Source organism: Pelophylax lessonae (assembly GCF_965119305.1).
Source record: "Pelophylax lessonae genome assembly, chromosome: 12".
In the NCBI taxonomy this organism is placed as follows: Eukaryota; Metazoa; Chordata; class Amphibia; order Anura; family Ranidae; genus Pelophylax; species Pelophylax lessonae.
Genome location: NC_138779.1, coordinates 28,096,769 through 28,113,539, shown reverse-complemented (window position 1 = coordinate 28,113,539; position 16,771 = coordinate 28,096,769). Strand labels below are relative to the sequence as shown.

Below are 16,771 nucleotides of genomic sequence, written 5' to 3'. Positions count from 1 at the left end.
AGTTGGTGAAATAGTTGCCCCAAGGGCCTGATAAAGGAAGGCAAAGGGCCCCATGTGGCCCCTGGGCCACAGTTTGGGGACTATTGCTTTAGAATAAGTCAGCAAATACTCCTCCCAGGCTTGTGTTTACCATCTTTGGTATTCGGGGAGGAAAAGTGCCCCGTTGTTGGTGTCAGTGGGAGAAATTATTCCCCAATAAAGAAAAAAAAATGGTGTTAGTAGGCAGAATAGTGTCTCATATTATTAGGATGAATAGTGCTCAAAGGGCCTGATAAAGTCAAGCAAAGGGCCTCATCTGGCCCCCGGCCGCAGTTTGGAGACCACCGATCTATACTGTCAACTCGATAAAATAGCCAGTGCTGTTGGCTGCTTCAAAAAAAGACAGGTTTACCCATGCACCCCGGGCCTGGGTAAACCCCTGAGTCATGAAGCCCTTTCTTTTAAATGCGTAGCATCCACTACCCCTGGAGGCAGTTAGGGACCCCCAAGTGGCTAGCACTTCACATTCAAGTTGGTTTCTCGACCTTTAGCAGGGCATGATGAATTGGGCTCCAGTCACTTCAGAAAAGGTTAACAAATTTTTATTAGATCTGAAAAATCCTTGGGAGAAAGGGATTAGGACAAAGGATACCCAAAAACAATAGACGCAGACACCAATTTTTCTTACAGCTATGCATAAAAATAAACTTTAAGTCAGTAACTATGAGCAGCTGAAGTGTTAAGGCATTAAAGTGGATGTAAACCCCATTCATGAAATTTGACCTAAGCACATATATCTGTAATGTTTACTTCTCTGTCTCCAAAGCCCTAAGTCCTGTGTCTTTCTTCTCCTCCGTTCTTCTGTTATCAGCATGATAACTTCTGACAAGTTCTACAACAACCGAGATAAAACCAGCCTGACATTTGTGTCGAGGTGAGTGCTATAAATAGACTAGCAGAGAGCTGGTCTATTCACAGCACAGCTCTGCACATTCATTCCTTCCTTTGTTAGTGGGGGGGGCACAGTTCCACCCAGTGACACAAACAATGGGGCCCACTGACACCAATGATGGGGCACAATTTCTCCCAATGACACCAATGATGGGGGATTGTTTACTCCTACTGATGCTGTGACATTTTGTACTCCCGACGGAGGGAATGTCACAATCCAGCCCCTCTTAGGTTTGAAGGGCCATAAACTTGCCCTTTGTTAAGAAAGTTAGGAGACCCCTCTTTTACTCTATAAATGCATATATTATGTGATTGTGTTTGAGGTCTTCTGAGGTATGCAAAGCTTTTTAAAGCGAAAATGTATTCATAGGCAGCTTATGGTTCTTGCTATTGGGCATTTGTGGAAGTGAAATGAGTGGCAATTGCAACCACTTGGACACCAGGCCTTTTTCTGACACTTTTTGCTTACAAAAATAAAAATATATTTTTGACTAGAAAATTATTAAGAACCCCCAATTGGTAAGGCACCGGCAGGAGCGGGAGACCGAGCAGTGCAGGATCCCTACATTGATCATTGCACTTGGGACCATCCTATATTAAAGCTGTTCAAAACATAGTCACGCTGTACATGAAATCAATATAGACACAACATATAAATATACTGCACCAATGAATGTAAAAAAATGAAAGGTAGGAAAAGTCCAGTGAAGTATACTATGAGAGGATATAGTCCAGTGAAAAAATGAAAAACTGATGATCAAAAAATGAAAACAAACTGAAATAAAACAAAATAAAATGAGATAAAGGAAAGTCTTCTTCATATGTGACCAGGATATCAAATGTGTGTAGTCACCATCCGTCACCAAATATGAAATCTTGACTGGAGAACCGCCACCTGTGTATGATAAAGATGTCCGCTTATCAGCTATATGGGACCTTCTGTGATGGAAAGCCAACAACGCTTATGGCTACACACTCAGCCAGGGCTTTCAATACCGCTCAAATAGGATCCCCTCAGAGCCAAAAGTACAGATCATCCAGATATTTCTTACATGGTTTCATCCCTAAAAATATAAAATGCTCCACATGGTGTAAATTCTTAGGGTACATTTCTATTAAAAAAATGAAGGTTGCACTTACAACAATGTAGTAGCAAAACCACCCTAAACACTCTCACCGACCCGCATAACACAAGCAGCCCACACTTCCAGGAACGGAAGAATGCTCCACCCTACGCGTTTCATCACAAAATGCCATCTGGGACACCTGAAAGTGTCGCCTGCTTGTGTTATGCCAGCTGGCGGGAATGTTATTAAGGTGTTTTTACTACTACATTGATGCAAGTGCGACCTTACTTTTTTAATAAAATTTACCCTAAGATAATACACCATCCATCACAGAAGGTCCCATATAGCTGATAAGTGGACATCTTTATCATACAGAGGTGGCAATGCTGCAGTCAAGATTTCACATTTCGTGATGGATGGCGACTACACATAGTTGATATCCCAGTCACTTCGAAAGAGGACTTTACTTTATCTCATTTTATTTTGTTTAATTTCACTGTTTGATTTTAGTTTTTGATCCACAATTTTTCATTTTTTTCACTGGACTATATCCTCTCATAGTATACTTAACTGGACTATATCCTCTCATAGTATACTTAACTGGACTATATCCTCTCATAGTATACTTCACTGGACTATATCCTCTCATAGTATACTTCACTGGACTATATCATCTCATAGTGTACTTCACTGGACTATATCCTCTCGTAGTATACTTCACTGGACTATATCGTCTCATAGTATACTTCACTGGACTATATCCTCTCATAGTATACTTCACTGGACTATATCCTCTCATAGTATACTTCACTGGACTATATCCTCTCATAGTATACTTCACTGGACTATATCCTCTCATAGTATACTTCACTGGACTATATCATCTTATAGTATACTTCACTGGACCATATACTCTCATAGTATACTTCACTGGACTATATCCTCTCATAGTATACTTCACTGGACTATATCCTCTCATAGTTCACTGGACTTTATTTACCTTTTATTTTTTGCATCCATTGGTGCATTATATTTATATGTTGTGTCTATATTGATTTAATGTACAGCGATACTCTTTGTTTTGTATATTATGACTGTGTTTATATCTCACAGCAGAGTTGCTTTGGTCGTTGGTTTTCACTTTTTACAAATTATGGTTTGTTCTTATTGTTATTAAACACAGTGTTGTCTTTCCTTTTATTACATTAAAGCTGGTCTATTACAGTCTGTATCCTTATCAGTTTTCTTGCTTTGATAGGTATGTGTGCCCGGTGGGATCTCGATCACCTACATCCTCTGATAACGCCTGTCCAACTGGGACATTTAGTGACAGCCATAGTCTTTTCCACAAGTCCCAGTGTGAGGTCTGTTCAGCTGGATTTTTCTGCCCAACAGGTACAGTACTTATGGGAAAAAGAGAATGTAATCAGCCATGTTTGGAGCCTTCAGTTTGTGGGGTAAAGAAAAAAATAAAAATAAACATTTAAATTCCAAATGTACAATTTTATGTGGTATTTCAGTTCTAGCGTAGTCTAGCAACAACATTTTGCAGAAAATATAATATGGAGCAGTAATGTGGTCTAGGTAAATAGTATTGTATACCAATGTACATCAATCATTGATAATTTTTCCTTGTTGATGGTTCTGTGTAAATCAGATAAGGTTACAGCCACGAAATAGCTGAAACCTACCACATAGCCTTTTAATTAAATCTTCAATTGTTTATTTTAGATACAGCATTTTGATGTAATAACTGTTGTATTTGTATTTAGGTTCAGGGGGAAGGCAGCGGCCTCCAGTTCCCTGCCCTCGTGGTCATTATTGCCCTCCAGGAACTAAGCATGGTTCTCAGTACAAATGCCCTCCTGGCACATGGAGTGACAGGCCTGGCTTGGCATCTGACAGAGATTGTTACCCATGTCCTGCTGGCTGGTTCTGTCTGATGGGAGCGGAGAACCCCTCAGGAAAATGCAATGCTGGACATTTCTGCCCAGAAGGTGTGTAAATATATATGTACATAGATAAGGTTTGATGATATGTAGGTGAGTTTGTACTAAATCCTCTATCACTATAAAATCCACCAAAGCCATGGTTGGTCAATGACACAATGAGTTCTGCAGTGCTGTATTGTGCTGTGCTTTGCCTATGGCATTTCTTTCCATGTTACATTAGGTAGCAGCTCCATGTTTTTTCCATTTAAAACATAACAGATCCAATGGTGTTAGATCTCCCCCTCACTGTCTATTTTACGGCCTCCTTGTATGCTTAAATCCTTCTTAGCTTCCTCTACCCACCTGTATTTAGACATACCTCACTGATGTGCTTTAAAGGAAACATATGCTGAGAGAAATGTATACTTTGCCTTTACTGACTTTCTTATAATTTTTGTTTCTGTCTCCAGTCTGAGTACTTCAAAGCTGAACTCTGGACCAGTGGTTCTCAACTCCAGTCCTCAGGACCAACTAACATGCCAGATTTTAAGTATTACCGTGAGGAGATGCAGACTAGAGTACTGCAATCACTGATCAGCAAATTATATCATCTTTGATGTATTTCAGTTATCTTGCAAACCTGGCCTGTTAGTGGGTCCTGAGGACCGGAGTTGAGAACCACTGCTCTGGACACAGAAACTTTCATTTAATCCTTTTACTGCCCCTGCTGTATGTCATATGGCAGCGTGGGCCGGGAAGGGTTTACACGCACTTTGGGCTGCTACAGCAGCCAGGAGTTTGCATACTCTCCACAGTCTGGCTGTTGTCCTCCCTCTGCCATTCTTCCCAGTCTCCGCTGTCCAACCTGGTATCACCTGGTCGAGGGGAGGGAGATTAGTGAACATCCATTGGCTAATCTCCCCTTAGCTGAAACAAACTGAAACGTTACATGTAAAAACATCACTTCCAGTTTCTGTTGCCACTTTCCCTGGCTGCTACAGCCAAGGAAAGGCAAAAAGGCAGATGAGGCATCAGGGGTCTAAAAGACCCTTGATGCCTCATTAAGGAGAACCTGCCACAAATAGTTTATATCATATAGGGGACTTATTGTCCCCTATAAAGTGTACAAAAATAAGATTACACCCCCCCCCCCAAGCACTTGGAAACCTCCTAAAAATATACACCCCCATAGACAAGCACATACGAATGTACCCGCTGAGGGCACCTCTGTACAAAAAAATTGCTTGCACTATACATTATTTACGCCTGAGTACGGCAGTGTGAGAGTAATACTTCTAGAGCCATTACTCATGGTTAACTCTAAAGTGATGCCCTGTAGGGGTTTTTAAAGCATCACCTTTGGAAAATATAGGGTGTCAAAGTTCATTATCCTTTTGCAGGTGTGCGCAATATTTAAGTTTGGATATCTATTTACTTGGCGTAATCTCATCTTTTGTATTTTACCAAAAATCTGATAATTTATTGCATGTGTGTGCACTAAAATAAACTTTAGTGAATTTTTTTACTGAAAATTTGCACTTCATAAACACATAATACACAAATTTTGTGTGCCATAAAAAATTGGAACTAGCACTAGTTTATTCTCCAGGGTCTTTGCTTTCATAAAATATATAATGTTCACAGAGTTTAGATAATCTTTAGGCCTGAACATGTGTGCAAAAACAGCCCTGACAGCAAAAAGGGTAAATATATTTCTCAATAGCCACAAAGTCTATGGGTCAGACCCAGCAGTTCCTCCAACTACAGAATGCTTGCAGAAATGACAGGAGGTTCTGATACAATACCAGTCACCCAGAGAGAATGCAGTGTTGACCACTCTTTATTAAAGAGCTCAGTAGCTCAAACTGAAGTTTAGATACAAAAGTGATTGAGTCAGAATGGTGATTCCCCTCTTCCTTAAGTAGACCTAATACTAATATATCATCTTTGATAGCACGGGGGCCACCTCAGCAGAGGACATATTTAACTGGAGTCTTGGGTGTTGCACAGAGGCCTAAAGCAACAATGGGGGCTTCAGTGGAAATACAAATTATCCCCATGGGAGCCAGGAAGTCGAAATCAAAGTGACCCTTGTTTATTGCACCAGTTGGAATTTAATTAAAGGGAAACTATTTTGTAGTCCATCAACTAGTCTCCTTTTCTATTGCTGGTGAAGAATGAGAAAATGAATCTGTATTACTACTATTTGGCGGGACAATTTAGACATTTGACAGAATGGCTTACACCGATTACTCCAGCAATAGTTGTCATATTTAGATTACACCCTTAAAATACACCACTTATTGATAGTATACTAGAGGCACCAATGACAGCTTTAGAGAGGGTGAACTTGCCTATTCTGAACTTAGCTCGGGCAATTTGTCGTGAAGACAAACGAATCTCTAGGTTCAGGGATATCATGGAAGATCTCCCTGTTTGGCACAACCCTATGCTACCACACATTTTGCGTTCTCCTAATAGTGCCTTATGGCGGCAAAGGAATATTATATATATTAGAGATATATATATTATTATAACACCATACCCCCTTACACTGAATTACAAAGGAAAAATAATCTCCCTGCTTTTGCACTGTACAAATATATCCAATTTAGACATGCTCTACAGGCACAGTTCAGAGTAAGCGATGTTACTTTCTCCAACTATCCGCTAATAGGAATTATATAATATATTATAATTATATAGTCTTATATCCAAAATATACTCTCACTTACTGACAGCCACCATTAACCAAACCCCATTGATAGTTTTCCTTAGGTGGAGGCAACTCACCTCGGATCTGTCTGAGGAGGAGTGGAAAGCGGCATGCTCCTCACACCTACAGGTCTCCCCGGCTGTTAATAATAAATTGATACAACTATACATGTTACATCAGACATATCTGGCTCCCACTAGGCTACATGCTATGAATCGTATACCTACCCCCAGTTGCACAAGATGTGATTGTGCACGAGCCAACGTCACACGTTATATGACTGTGCCTTGTGATTGCCAGATATTGGGATAGGGTAATTAACTTGCTATCCAATGTTCTCTTGATGCCGGTACCAAAGACTCCACTGGTATGCCTTCTTGGGATTCTAGATGAGGAACAGTGGCAGAGATATGATAGAACCATGTTGAGGGAGACTTTATTCTTGGCACAAGAGCCGGATTTAGCCGGCTCCACCCTCTATTGCCACCTGGATAAAGATGGTTAATAATATCCTACCAAATGAATAAATTGTATACGAACATAGGGGTTACTCCGGGAAATATAATGAAATCTGGAATAAATGGTGTACCTCTCCACTTACCATCAACCGTGGTTAAAGGGAGCTTGGAAGTGTACTGGTTTATATTTAGAGAAATCTCTTGGTTATTTTGTATTCTCGCAAGTACCCAAAATGCCTAGCAGAAATTACATCCAGTAGAATGATCCATAAGACAAACTATATATGTGTTCTTTTTGACTGTATCTCAAGACAATTTTATATGTATTGTGCCTTTTTGCGCACATGTTGAGCATAATGTTGTATGTGACCATGTGTCACGTACCTTCAATAAAACGAGTTTAAAAAAAAAAAGAATGAGAAAATGAAAAATTTGCATTCCTGGCAATAAAAACAGTTCCATCTTCTATGTTTTTCATTTTACTACCCCCCATGAAAGATGCACTTTCTGTAAGCCACATCAAAATGGTTAAAAAATGGTCACTAAAGCACATAGATCAAACTGTATGCGGCAGCCTGAGCTGATCATCATAGAATATTGGTGGAACTAGGTATGGGTTGCTTTCATATGCTTAATGAATGCATTGCTTTTTTTCTTAAAGGCTCCCAGTTTGGATCTCAGTTTCCATGCCCATCAGGGACCTATAACCTGAAGCTGGGCAGCGTACGAGTAGGAGAGTGCAGTGCTTGCCCTGTGGGATCCTACTGCCCAGCAGGTACATCAAAGCCATCTCTATGCTCCCTGTGAGTATTCCTACAACTTGGAGTCATTGTTGCATCCTGAGAGGATTCAACCAAGTTTCTATAACTATGGCTGGCTGTTCATAGTCTGATTAATAAACCAAAAATAAGATGAAGCAAAAAGCTGAGCAATAAATGTATAAATGCCTGAGACTAAGAAAAGAATGTCTCGCATGGATGGACTTTTAAGGCACAACATGAGACATATCCAGAAATAGTTTCTATAAAAAAACAATTTATTTAACAATGCATTAAAAACATATGCAAAGACATAAAAAGGGTTTAGATTTTGGATAATAAAGCCAACCAGTAGGGGAAAGAAGCCCCTATGAAGATATATGTATATCCACAAACGTGGACAAGAATAGTAGTCATTACACCAAGTATTGATACATATCATCCATGTGTTCTTGTCCCATGAGCGGTCCACTCGTTTCGCTACACAATAGCTTCTTCGGGAGCGTTTGGTTGTGAGGGTACAGACATATTTATCTTAAAACAAACAAATATTGTATTAAATTTATATGTCATTCCACATCATTATATGCATAAGATCCTATAAGCTTACATGTATGGCTTACATGGCAGTGTTTTCTAAATCCCTGATGTAACAGTCTTTGGGGCTGACACAGGGGCTAAGGTGGACCCACCCTGGACAAGTGCATGGAGACAGGGAAGTTATATATATATATATATATATATATATATATATATATATAGAGAGAGTATATGCTCATTAGCACAAGGCACAAGGGGTATCAACACCTATACAATGCTTATCAATTTGAATGCAGAAGGGAACTTACTTTGGAGAACCAAAAAAACGCCATAAAATATCCACAGATATATGATTGCGTGAGACAGTAGGAAATAGACAACAGCCTATCTATTACAAAAAGTGTCATTCCATCCAGCTGGTTATCCTCCTCCACCAGTATTTTTAAATGCATTCCTACCTGCATGGAGTGGGTTTGTTAATTGTAACATTCAGTGCAGAACTGTTGCTGCTCATTAAAAACCGCACACAAGCTGACATTATTCAAACTTACTAATGCAATATGTCCAGGCCACAGTTCTACTTAACTACTTTCTGTGAATATTTGTATCTACTTATATATCAGAAATCATCCCCATGTGAAAAAGGTGGCTCTAGAATTTGAAAAAAATAGTTGTTTAACCGTGCAACCATCTGGAGGGAGTAGGATAAACCCTGCATTGGCTAAAGTGTCTCCACACTCTGACGATGATCTATGCAGCAAAATTAAGCCCGCAACCAGTTGTTATTCACTAATATGAATCCTTTACTGATTTAGTGAGTATAAGGCTATATACCCACCACGTAGTAAATAAAGGATTCATATTAGTGGATGACACCTAGTTGCCGTATTCAGTTTGCCGCATAAAAGGTGGCTGTACAGCTGTTGCCCAGCCAGTGTCCTGTTATTGGTGACAGGCCATCTTTAATGGCTGCACAGGATGAACATGACATATTTATTACCAGCATTCTGCCAAATAACTGAGTAGTTTTCATTAGGTTTGCTTGATTTGTAAATGCTTTGTATCCAATATAAGAATAGTATTAGGACTCATGTAGATAAGTGTTTCTGTTTTGAATGCAGTGCTGCTCAAATTGCATGCATTGAAATGACAAGATACAGCTGCATTTGACCTGCTTTGCCTGCAGGTCAAATGTATGTTAATAGGACGTTGTGTGTCCAATGAACGCCAACACAAAGCAGGAGAAAAGCAACCTCTGAGCTATCATCTATAGGGGACTCCATTAAAGTTGATGAGAACCTGCTTACCTGAGTTTCAAACACACAAATTCAGAATTGAGCCTACATGGGCCACTAGTTTATTTTTTTAAGTAATGGCTTTTAAAAAGTTTTCTAGACATTTAAATTCCACACAAGAGAAAAATCACTAAAATCCTTCTGATGTTTCCAAAAAAAATGACTTCCCGGCAACTAACTTGGAGTAACATTTTTATTTTTTGTGGAGCAACCTGAAATCAAACAAGAAGGAAATGTGGATAGTAAAAGGGCAGGAACACATTCTGCATGGCAATTGTATGTTCTCGTAACAAAGAAATGGCACCTGCTACCATCTATAACTAGCCCTCCCAGCAAGGAGCACATGGACGGGCAAACACATGAAATCAAAAACAGAGGAAATTCCCAGCTAAACTCACCAACCAGTCTGCTTACCAACCAAATGAACCTGTCCCAACAGTATGCGTTAAAAACAGGGGTGTAGTTAGCACACATTTGCAAACGCATGCCTAGGCTGCAAGGCCCCTTTACGGCACCCTGTGTTACTCGCAGTCCTAACCCTACTTATTTATGAAAGTCTCCACAATGGAAGCACATGCATTCTTATGGAGACTCATATAAAATAGTAGGTTTAGGACTGCAAGTAATACAAGGTGCCGTGAAGGGGCCTTGCAGCTTACGCATGCGTTTGCAAATGTGTGCAAACTAAACCCCTGTTTTTAATGCATACTGTTGGACAGGTTAATTCTATTGGTGAGTTGAGCTGGTAATTTCCTCTGTTTTTGTCTTTCATGCATTTGCCCGTCATGTGCTCCTTGCTGTGAGGGCCAGGTATAGATTGGGGCAGGGGCCATTTCTTTGTTACTGGAGTAATATAAGTGGGGGACACACTGGACACCTTTGCTGCCATTGTGTTATGTGCTTGGTGTCCATGGTGCCCCTCCCCCTTTGGGGAGGACTTGGCTACCTCCAGGCCCACCTGTCCCTCATCTATCTATTAGAATGCATGTGCTTTCATTGTGGAGACTCTCATAAATTAGTAGGGTTAGGACTGCAAGTAATACCTTTGAAGGGGCCTTGCAGCTTATGCATGCGTGTGCAAATGCATGCTAACTAACCCCTGTTTTTAACGCATACCGTTGGACAGGTTAATTCGGTTGGTAAGCAGACTGGTTGGTCAATTGTGTGTTCTCCCCATGTGCTATGTGTAACCCATAAAACACTGTGGTGCTATATAGTAATTGGAATACATAAGTGAAATAACATTAAGGGTCCTTTGGGTCAGTTATATTAAAGGTTTATGTTTTTGTATATTATTTGTCCCAGAGGTTCTTACCGTGCTGAACAAGGTGCCCGAGAGGTGGGTGAATGTGACCTATGCCCAGCAGGCAGCTCCTGTCCAAATATTGGCATGGGTGCCCCAGTGCCATGTAGAGCTGGTTCTTTCTCCGTGAGTATCTGTGCTCCTATTAGCTATCATTCTGACTGGACTTGCTGCTGGTAGGTTAATTATCTTCATAGTGAAGTACTTTCTTTGTGATTTGTTCATTTGAATGTTTACTGCAGTTATTGTAGAGCTGTGGTATTCCCAAAGAGGTTGTTCTATTCCGTTTATTTTTTTATGCTTCTTTTTGTAGGATGCTGGTTCCTCCGTGTGTCAGCCCTGTCCAGCAGGACATTACTGTAATGAGGACAGGACCAGCAGAGAGCGCATGATGCAGCTTGTGTGTCCTGCCGGTAGAGTTTGTCCCAAAGGAATGGCTGTCTTTCCTGATGAGGAGATCAGTATCTGTCCTCAGGGATACTACTGTCCAGAGGGGAGCAGTGTAAGAAACTTCAGAGCTGAATGATGACAATATGTGTAATCTGTGTGATCAGAGTGGTTATCCTCCTGTATATTTCTGCAGGAAGCCAAACCATGTCCAAATGGCACATATGGACATCAACATGGCCTGGAAGGACTGGAAGAATGCCTGCAGTGTCCAGAGGGAAAGTACTGTTATCAGGAAGAACGGCAAGGTATCCCAGATCCGGTGAGTAACAATGTGTAGAGTAAAGGCCCGTACACAAGTAGCGATTGTCGGCCGTAAATATTCGGCCACCGACCGATCGGCCGATTGTCGGCTTGTTAGTATGATGATTCCGACAACCGACTGCGACTTTTCGGCCAAACAGAATCTGGCGTGCAGACTTTAAAATTTTTGTTGGCCAACACCAGAACGGCTGATTGTTCCTCAGTCAGTACAGAATTCGGCCAACAAACAGCAGATGAGCAAGACTGGGCATGCTCAGAGAAGAAAAAACACACGGAAAGTTAACCATCACATAACATCACTTCTGCAGTCGGCTGTTGTTGGCCGACAAAATTCGTGTGCAGTCTTTAGCACTTTTCAACCGACAGGACAGCACCGGACAAAAGACGGCCAATCGTTCGGCCGACAATCGGTACGTGTGTACGGGGCTTATGGCTTCATGCACACTGGTTTATACTGTTTTCTCCTGACTCACATTTTTTCAAACCAGTTTATGCAAGTTAACAGAGTTTAGCAGCGTATGGTGTTTAGGCGTCTATCAATAAACGTTGAAGTGCTAAACACGCATAGCGCTTAGGCGTGTTTGGCATTTTAACGCGATTCTTCTACGTTCAAGAGAAGGATCTTTGCCTCTAAACTCTACCACTCCTAAACTCCTCTAAAAGCCTATTTGTGCATGGACACATAGGCTTTTATTGAAATGTGTTCAGGGGCCAAGGCAAAAAACACCAAAACCCCCAAAAAGTCAGTTTAGGAGCATCAGTGTGCATTCGGGCCAAAGCCCAAACTGTCTTTATATGTTGTCTTGTCCTGCAGCTGGTAGGTTATGAGGACAGTACAATGCCTTGAAAAATTATTCATACCCCTTGAAATTTTCCACATTTTGTCAAAAACGTAAATGTATTTTATTGGGATTTTATGTGATAGACCAACACAAAGTGGCAAATAATTGTGAAGCCAAAGTAAAATTATAAATGGTTTTCCAAATTTTTTACAAATAAATATCTGAAAAGTGTGGTGTGCACTTGTATTCAGCCCCCTTTACACTGACACCCCTAGCTAAAATCTAGTGGAACCAGTTGCCTTCAGAAGTCATCTAATTGGTAATTACAGCCCACCTGTGTGTAATGTAATCTCAGTATAAATACAGCTGTCCTGTGAAGCCCTCAGAGGTTTGTTAGAGAACCTTAGTAAACAAACAGCATCATGAAGGCCAAGGAACACACCAGACAGGTCAGGGATAAAGTTTAAAGCAGGGTTAGGTTATAAAAAAATATCCCAAGCTTTGAAAATCTCACGGAGCACTGTTCAATTCATCATCCAAAAATAGAAAGAGAATGGCACAACTGCAAACCTACCAAAACATGGCCGTCCACCTAAACTGACAGGCCGGGCAAGGAGAGCATAAATCAGAGAAGCAGCCAAGAGGCCCATGGAGGAGCTGCAGAGATCCACAGCTCAGGTGGGTAATCTGTCCACAGGACAATTATTAGTTGTGCACTCCACAAATCTGTCCTTTATGTAAGAGTGAGAAGAAGAAAGCCATTGGTGAAAGAAAGCCATAAGAAGTCCCTTTTTCAGTTTGTGAGAAGTCATGTGGGGGACACAGCAAACATGTGGAAGAAGATGCTCCAGTCAGATGAGACCAAAATTGAACTTTTTGGCCTAAAAGAAAACCTGTTAGAGACTACAAAAGACTTGAGACTGAGGCGGAGCCAGAGCTACAATGGAATGGTTTAGATCATAGCATATTCATGTGTTAGAATGGCCCAATCAAAGTTCAGACCTAAATCCATTTGAGAATCTGTGGCAAGACTTGAAAATTGCTGTTCACAGACGCTCTCCCATCCAATCTGACAGAGCTTGAGCTATTTTGCAAAGAAGAATGGGCAAACATTTCAATCTCTAGATCTGCAAATCTGGTAGAGACATCCCCAAAAAGACTTGCAACTGTAATTGCAGTAAAAGGTGGTTTCTACAAAGTATTAACTGGGGGGGCTGAATACAAATGAACGCCACACTTTTCACATATTTATTTGTAAAAAAATGTGAAAACCATTTATCATTTTCCTTCCACTTCACAATTATGTGCCACTCTGTGTTGGTCTATCACATAAAATCCCAATAAAATACATTTACGTTTTTGGTTGTAACATGACAAAATGTGGAAAAATGCAAGGAGTATGAATACTTTTTCAAGGCACTGTATATGATGCCTTTAGTGGGTAGAGGAGTAAGGGTTGGACAGACTGTCCATAAGGGTGCCATAACTATGGTCATATTCAGAATAATTGTTATGCATAATTAGAATTAGCTGTTTTTTCATTCTTTTTAGACTGGGCTCTGCCCCCAGGGATATCACTGTCCACCCGGAACAGGCTTCCCAATGTCATTTCCCTGCCAGCCTGGATCATACTGGAACATGACTAAGATGGGCCTAGAGATTCCAATTTGCCTATTGTGCCCTGCAGGCTTCTTCTGTGACCTGCCATCCTTACTGGCACCCAAACTGTGTCCAGCTGTGAGTATGCTGCTTACTGCAAAAACAGATCATATAAAAAGGGAATGTCACACTGAGCTGTATTTACTGGCTATCCCCAACTTCTATACATATATTTTCTTTTTTTGCTTGTGCCCTCCCCCTCCAGCTGAGACTGTGTATGTTAAAAATACAAAGATTCCTGCGAGCAACCTCTCTGTTATAGATTTTTAAAATGCTGCAGACACTTCACTTCTCATAAAAAAGGGCAATTGAGCTATTAAATATAAAATAGTGTTGCGCAGAATAAAAATCTATTTGAATAAATATATATTGGTGATATAGTGTATAGATAAATAAAAAATAATAAATAATATATAAAATTAAATAAATATCTGTGCTGAAGTAATCAAATATATCCCTATAGTTACTCAATAATATTCCATATAAACAATATCCTTGATCAAATTGTGACAATAGTGAGAGTTTGATCACGGATATTGTTTTTATGGAATATTATTGAGTAACTATAGGGGTATATTTGATTACTTCAGCACAGATATTTATTTAATTGTATATTTTTTTATTATTTATTTATACACTATATCACCAATATATATTTATTCAAATAGATTTTTATTCTGCACAACACTATTTTATATTTAATGAGACTGTGTATGTATTCTGTTGAAGGACACATACCCTGCTCAACTGCTTTTGTCTATTTTTTGTAGTAAATGTTAATTTCTCTGACACTTATATATACCTATTTGTCATCAGGGTTTCCACTGTCCTCCTGGCAGTTCTTATCCAGAACCATGCCCAGAAGGCACATACAGTCCTCTTGAAGGCTTGTCAGATGAAACCAAGTGTCGGCCTTGTGAACCTGGGAGATTCTGTGCTGGAGTGGGACTCTCAGCCAGCACCGGTCAATGCCGGGAAGGATTCTACTGCCCCGAAAGATCCATGAGCTCGGTATTGAAACATTTTAAAAAGTGACCTATAATGCAAATGTTGAAAATTAAAAAAAAATAAAAAATTTTAATGCTAAAAAAAAGTCCTTGACTATGCTTGAATATTTTTAAAGTAGAAATTTTATGAGAACTGCAAGCAATTTGGTTGGTTTACAGCACATCTAACATCTAATAAATTTTTATTTGTATTGCATCTTAAGTGTGAGCTGGTTTTGGGCTCGTTTCTAACCATTTTTCACTCTCTGTTAATGTAAAGTCTCCTTCAGGAGGTGCATGTCCTCCTGGTACTTACTGCTCTGCTGGTTCTGGATGGCCAACACCATGTCCTCCAGGCACATACAGTAACCGGACTGGTCTAACGTCTTTGAGTCAGTGCCTTACATGCCCAGCTGGGTATGTAAATGTCCAATAAAGGTAAGAACTGCTCAGCTTATGGCTAAGGCGTAGATTAACCCATGTCTCCTCTTTGCAGGATGTTTTGTGATGGACAGATAGGATCCACTCCCACCGGATACTGCCAAGCTGGCTACTACTGCACAGAGGGCTCTAGGTCACCAGTGCAGAATGAGGTGCCAAAAGGCTACTTCTCTTTAGAGGGATCTTTCCAGCCGCTTCCTTGTCTTCCAGGAACCTTCCAGCCAGTAAGCAGAGAGCTTTACATCTGCATAAATGTTTCCCTATAACTAGAAGACTAGAATGAACACACTCTAACCATAGGTGTATCCACATGAGGCAGTGCCAATATCAATATTACTCTAGGACCTATTGCTCCCCAGTACCTGTCTCAAAGACAACCTCACTACTGGGGTCTGTGCCATTCTAAAGCAGTAAATATACTATAAAAGCTGCTTCTATTGTGATTGAAAAGGAATTTTTAGACTGCTTATCTATTCTAAAATGCTATTTCTATATAGATAAATCAGTAAAACATCTGGCAGTACTAGGATGCTTGTGCTCTGGGTACCCATAACAGATGTCTGCTACAACATAATTATTGTTAGGTTTTGTGATATTTAAATGTATTAAGTTAGCATTCCTAAAACAATTCTTAATATCATATCACTCACAGCACTGTTCTAAGCAGAGGCTGGAAATAGTAAGACCATCTCAATCCACAGAATGTTTATACTGCTTAGTCAGTGCATGGACCTACTGTATATCAAATTAGTTGTACACAAAGGGAGGGCCTTGATGTTTGCACTGTGCTGAAGTCCAGGGTTAAACATCTGATGGATATTTTGTTTACTGGCCAGAGAGAGTTATAAATCACAGCTATGCAGTCTCTGGAATGATATTCCATTTAAGGTTCCAAAATCAATATAAGTGGCTCCAAGACTATTAGGTGTTACTTTTCCCAAAGCATTCATTAGGGCTGTGTGTCTTAGCTCACTGGAAATTGAGATTTCAAAACACCAAAAAAACCTCTTGTCTGTTGTTTTCTCTAAACCCCCCCCCCCTAATTTATAGCTCCCTGGTCAGTCATTCTGCAGCCCATGCCCTCCGGGAAATTTCTGCAATTCAAGCACTTTATCTGACATCTCCACCTGTCCTCAAGGCCATTACTGCCCCCTTGGAAGCATTGCGGCAATACCATGCCCAGCGGTAAGATTG

General features: G+C 40.3%; 1 protein-coding gene across 1 annotated transcript in view; it reads left to right on the top strand.

Moving 5' to 3' along the window:
- The window catches only part of LOC309568829 (uncharacterized protein), a gene marked incomplete at its 5' end in the record, with an annotated part of 291,543 nt that overhangs the window by 50,446 nt on the left and 224,326 nt on the right, over nucleotides 1–16,771 (top strand). The window contains 11 exons of the mRNA XM_082274615.1: nucleotides 3,256–3,392; nucleotides 3,770–3,994; nucleotides 7,764–7,905; nucleotides 11,001–11,124; nucleotides 11,312–11,500; nucleotides 11,582–11,707; nucleotides 14,043–14,228; nucleotides 14,967–15,161; nucleotides 15,417–15,553; nucleotides 15,633–15,801; nucleotides 16,628–16,762. Coding sequence (XP_082130741.1) covers nucleotides 3,256–3,392; nucleotides 3,770–3,994; nucleotides 7,764–7,905; nucleotides 11,001–11,124; nucleotides 11,312–11,500; nucleotides 11,582–11,707; nucleotides 14,043–14,228; nucleotides 14,967–15,161; nucleotides 15,417–15,553; nucleotides 15,633–15,801; nucleotides 16,628–16,762 — 1,765 coding nt within the window. The remainder of the gene's footprint in view (nucleotides 1–3,255; nucleotides 3,393–3,769; nucleotides 3,995–7,763; nucleotides 7,906–11,000; nucleotides 11,125–11,311; nucleotides 11,501–11,581; nucleotides 11,708–14,042; nucleotides 14,229–14,966; nucleotides 15,162–15,416; nucleotides 15,554–15,632; nucleotides 15,802–16,627; nucleotides 16,763–16,771) is intronic.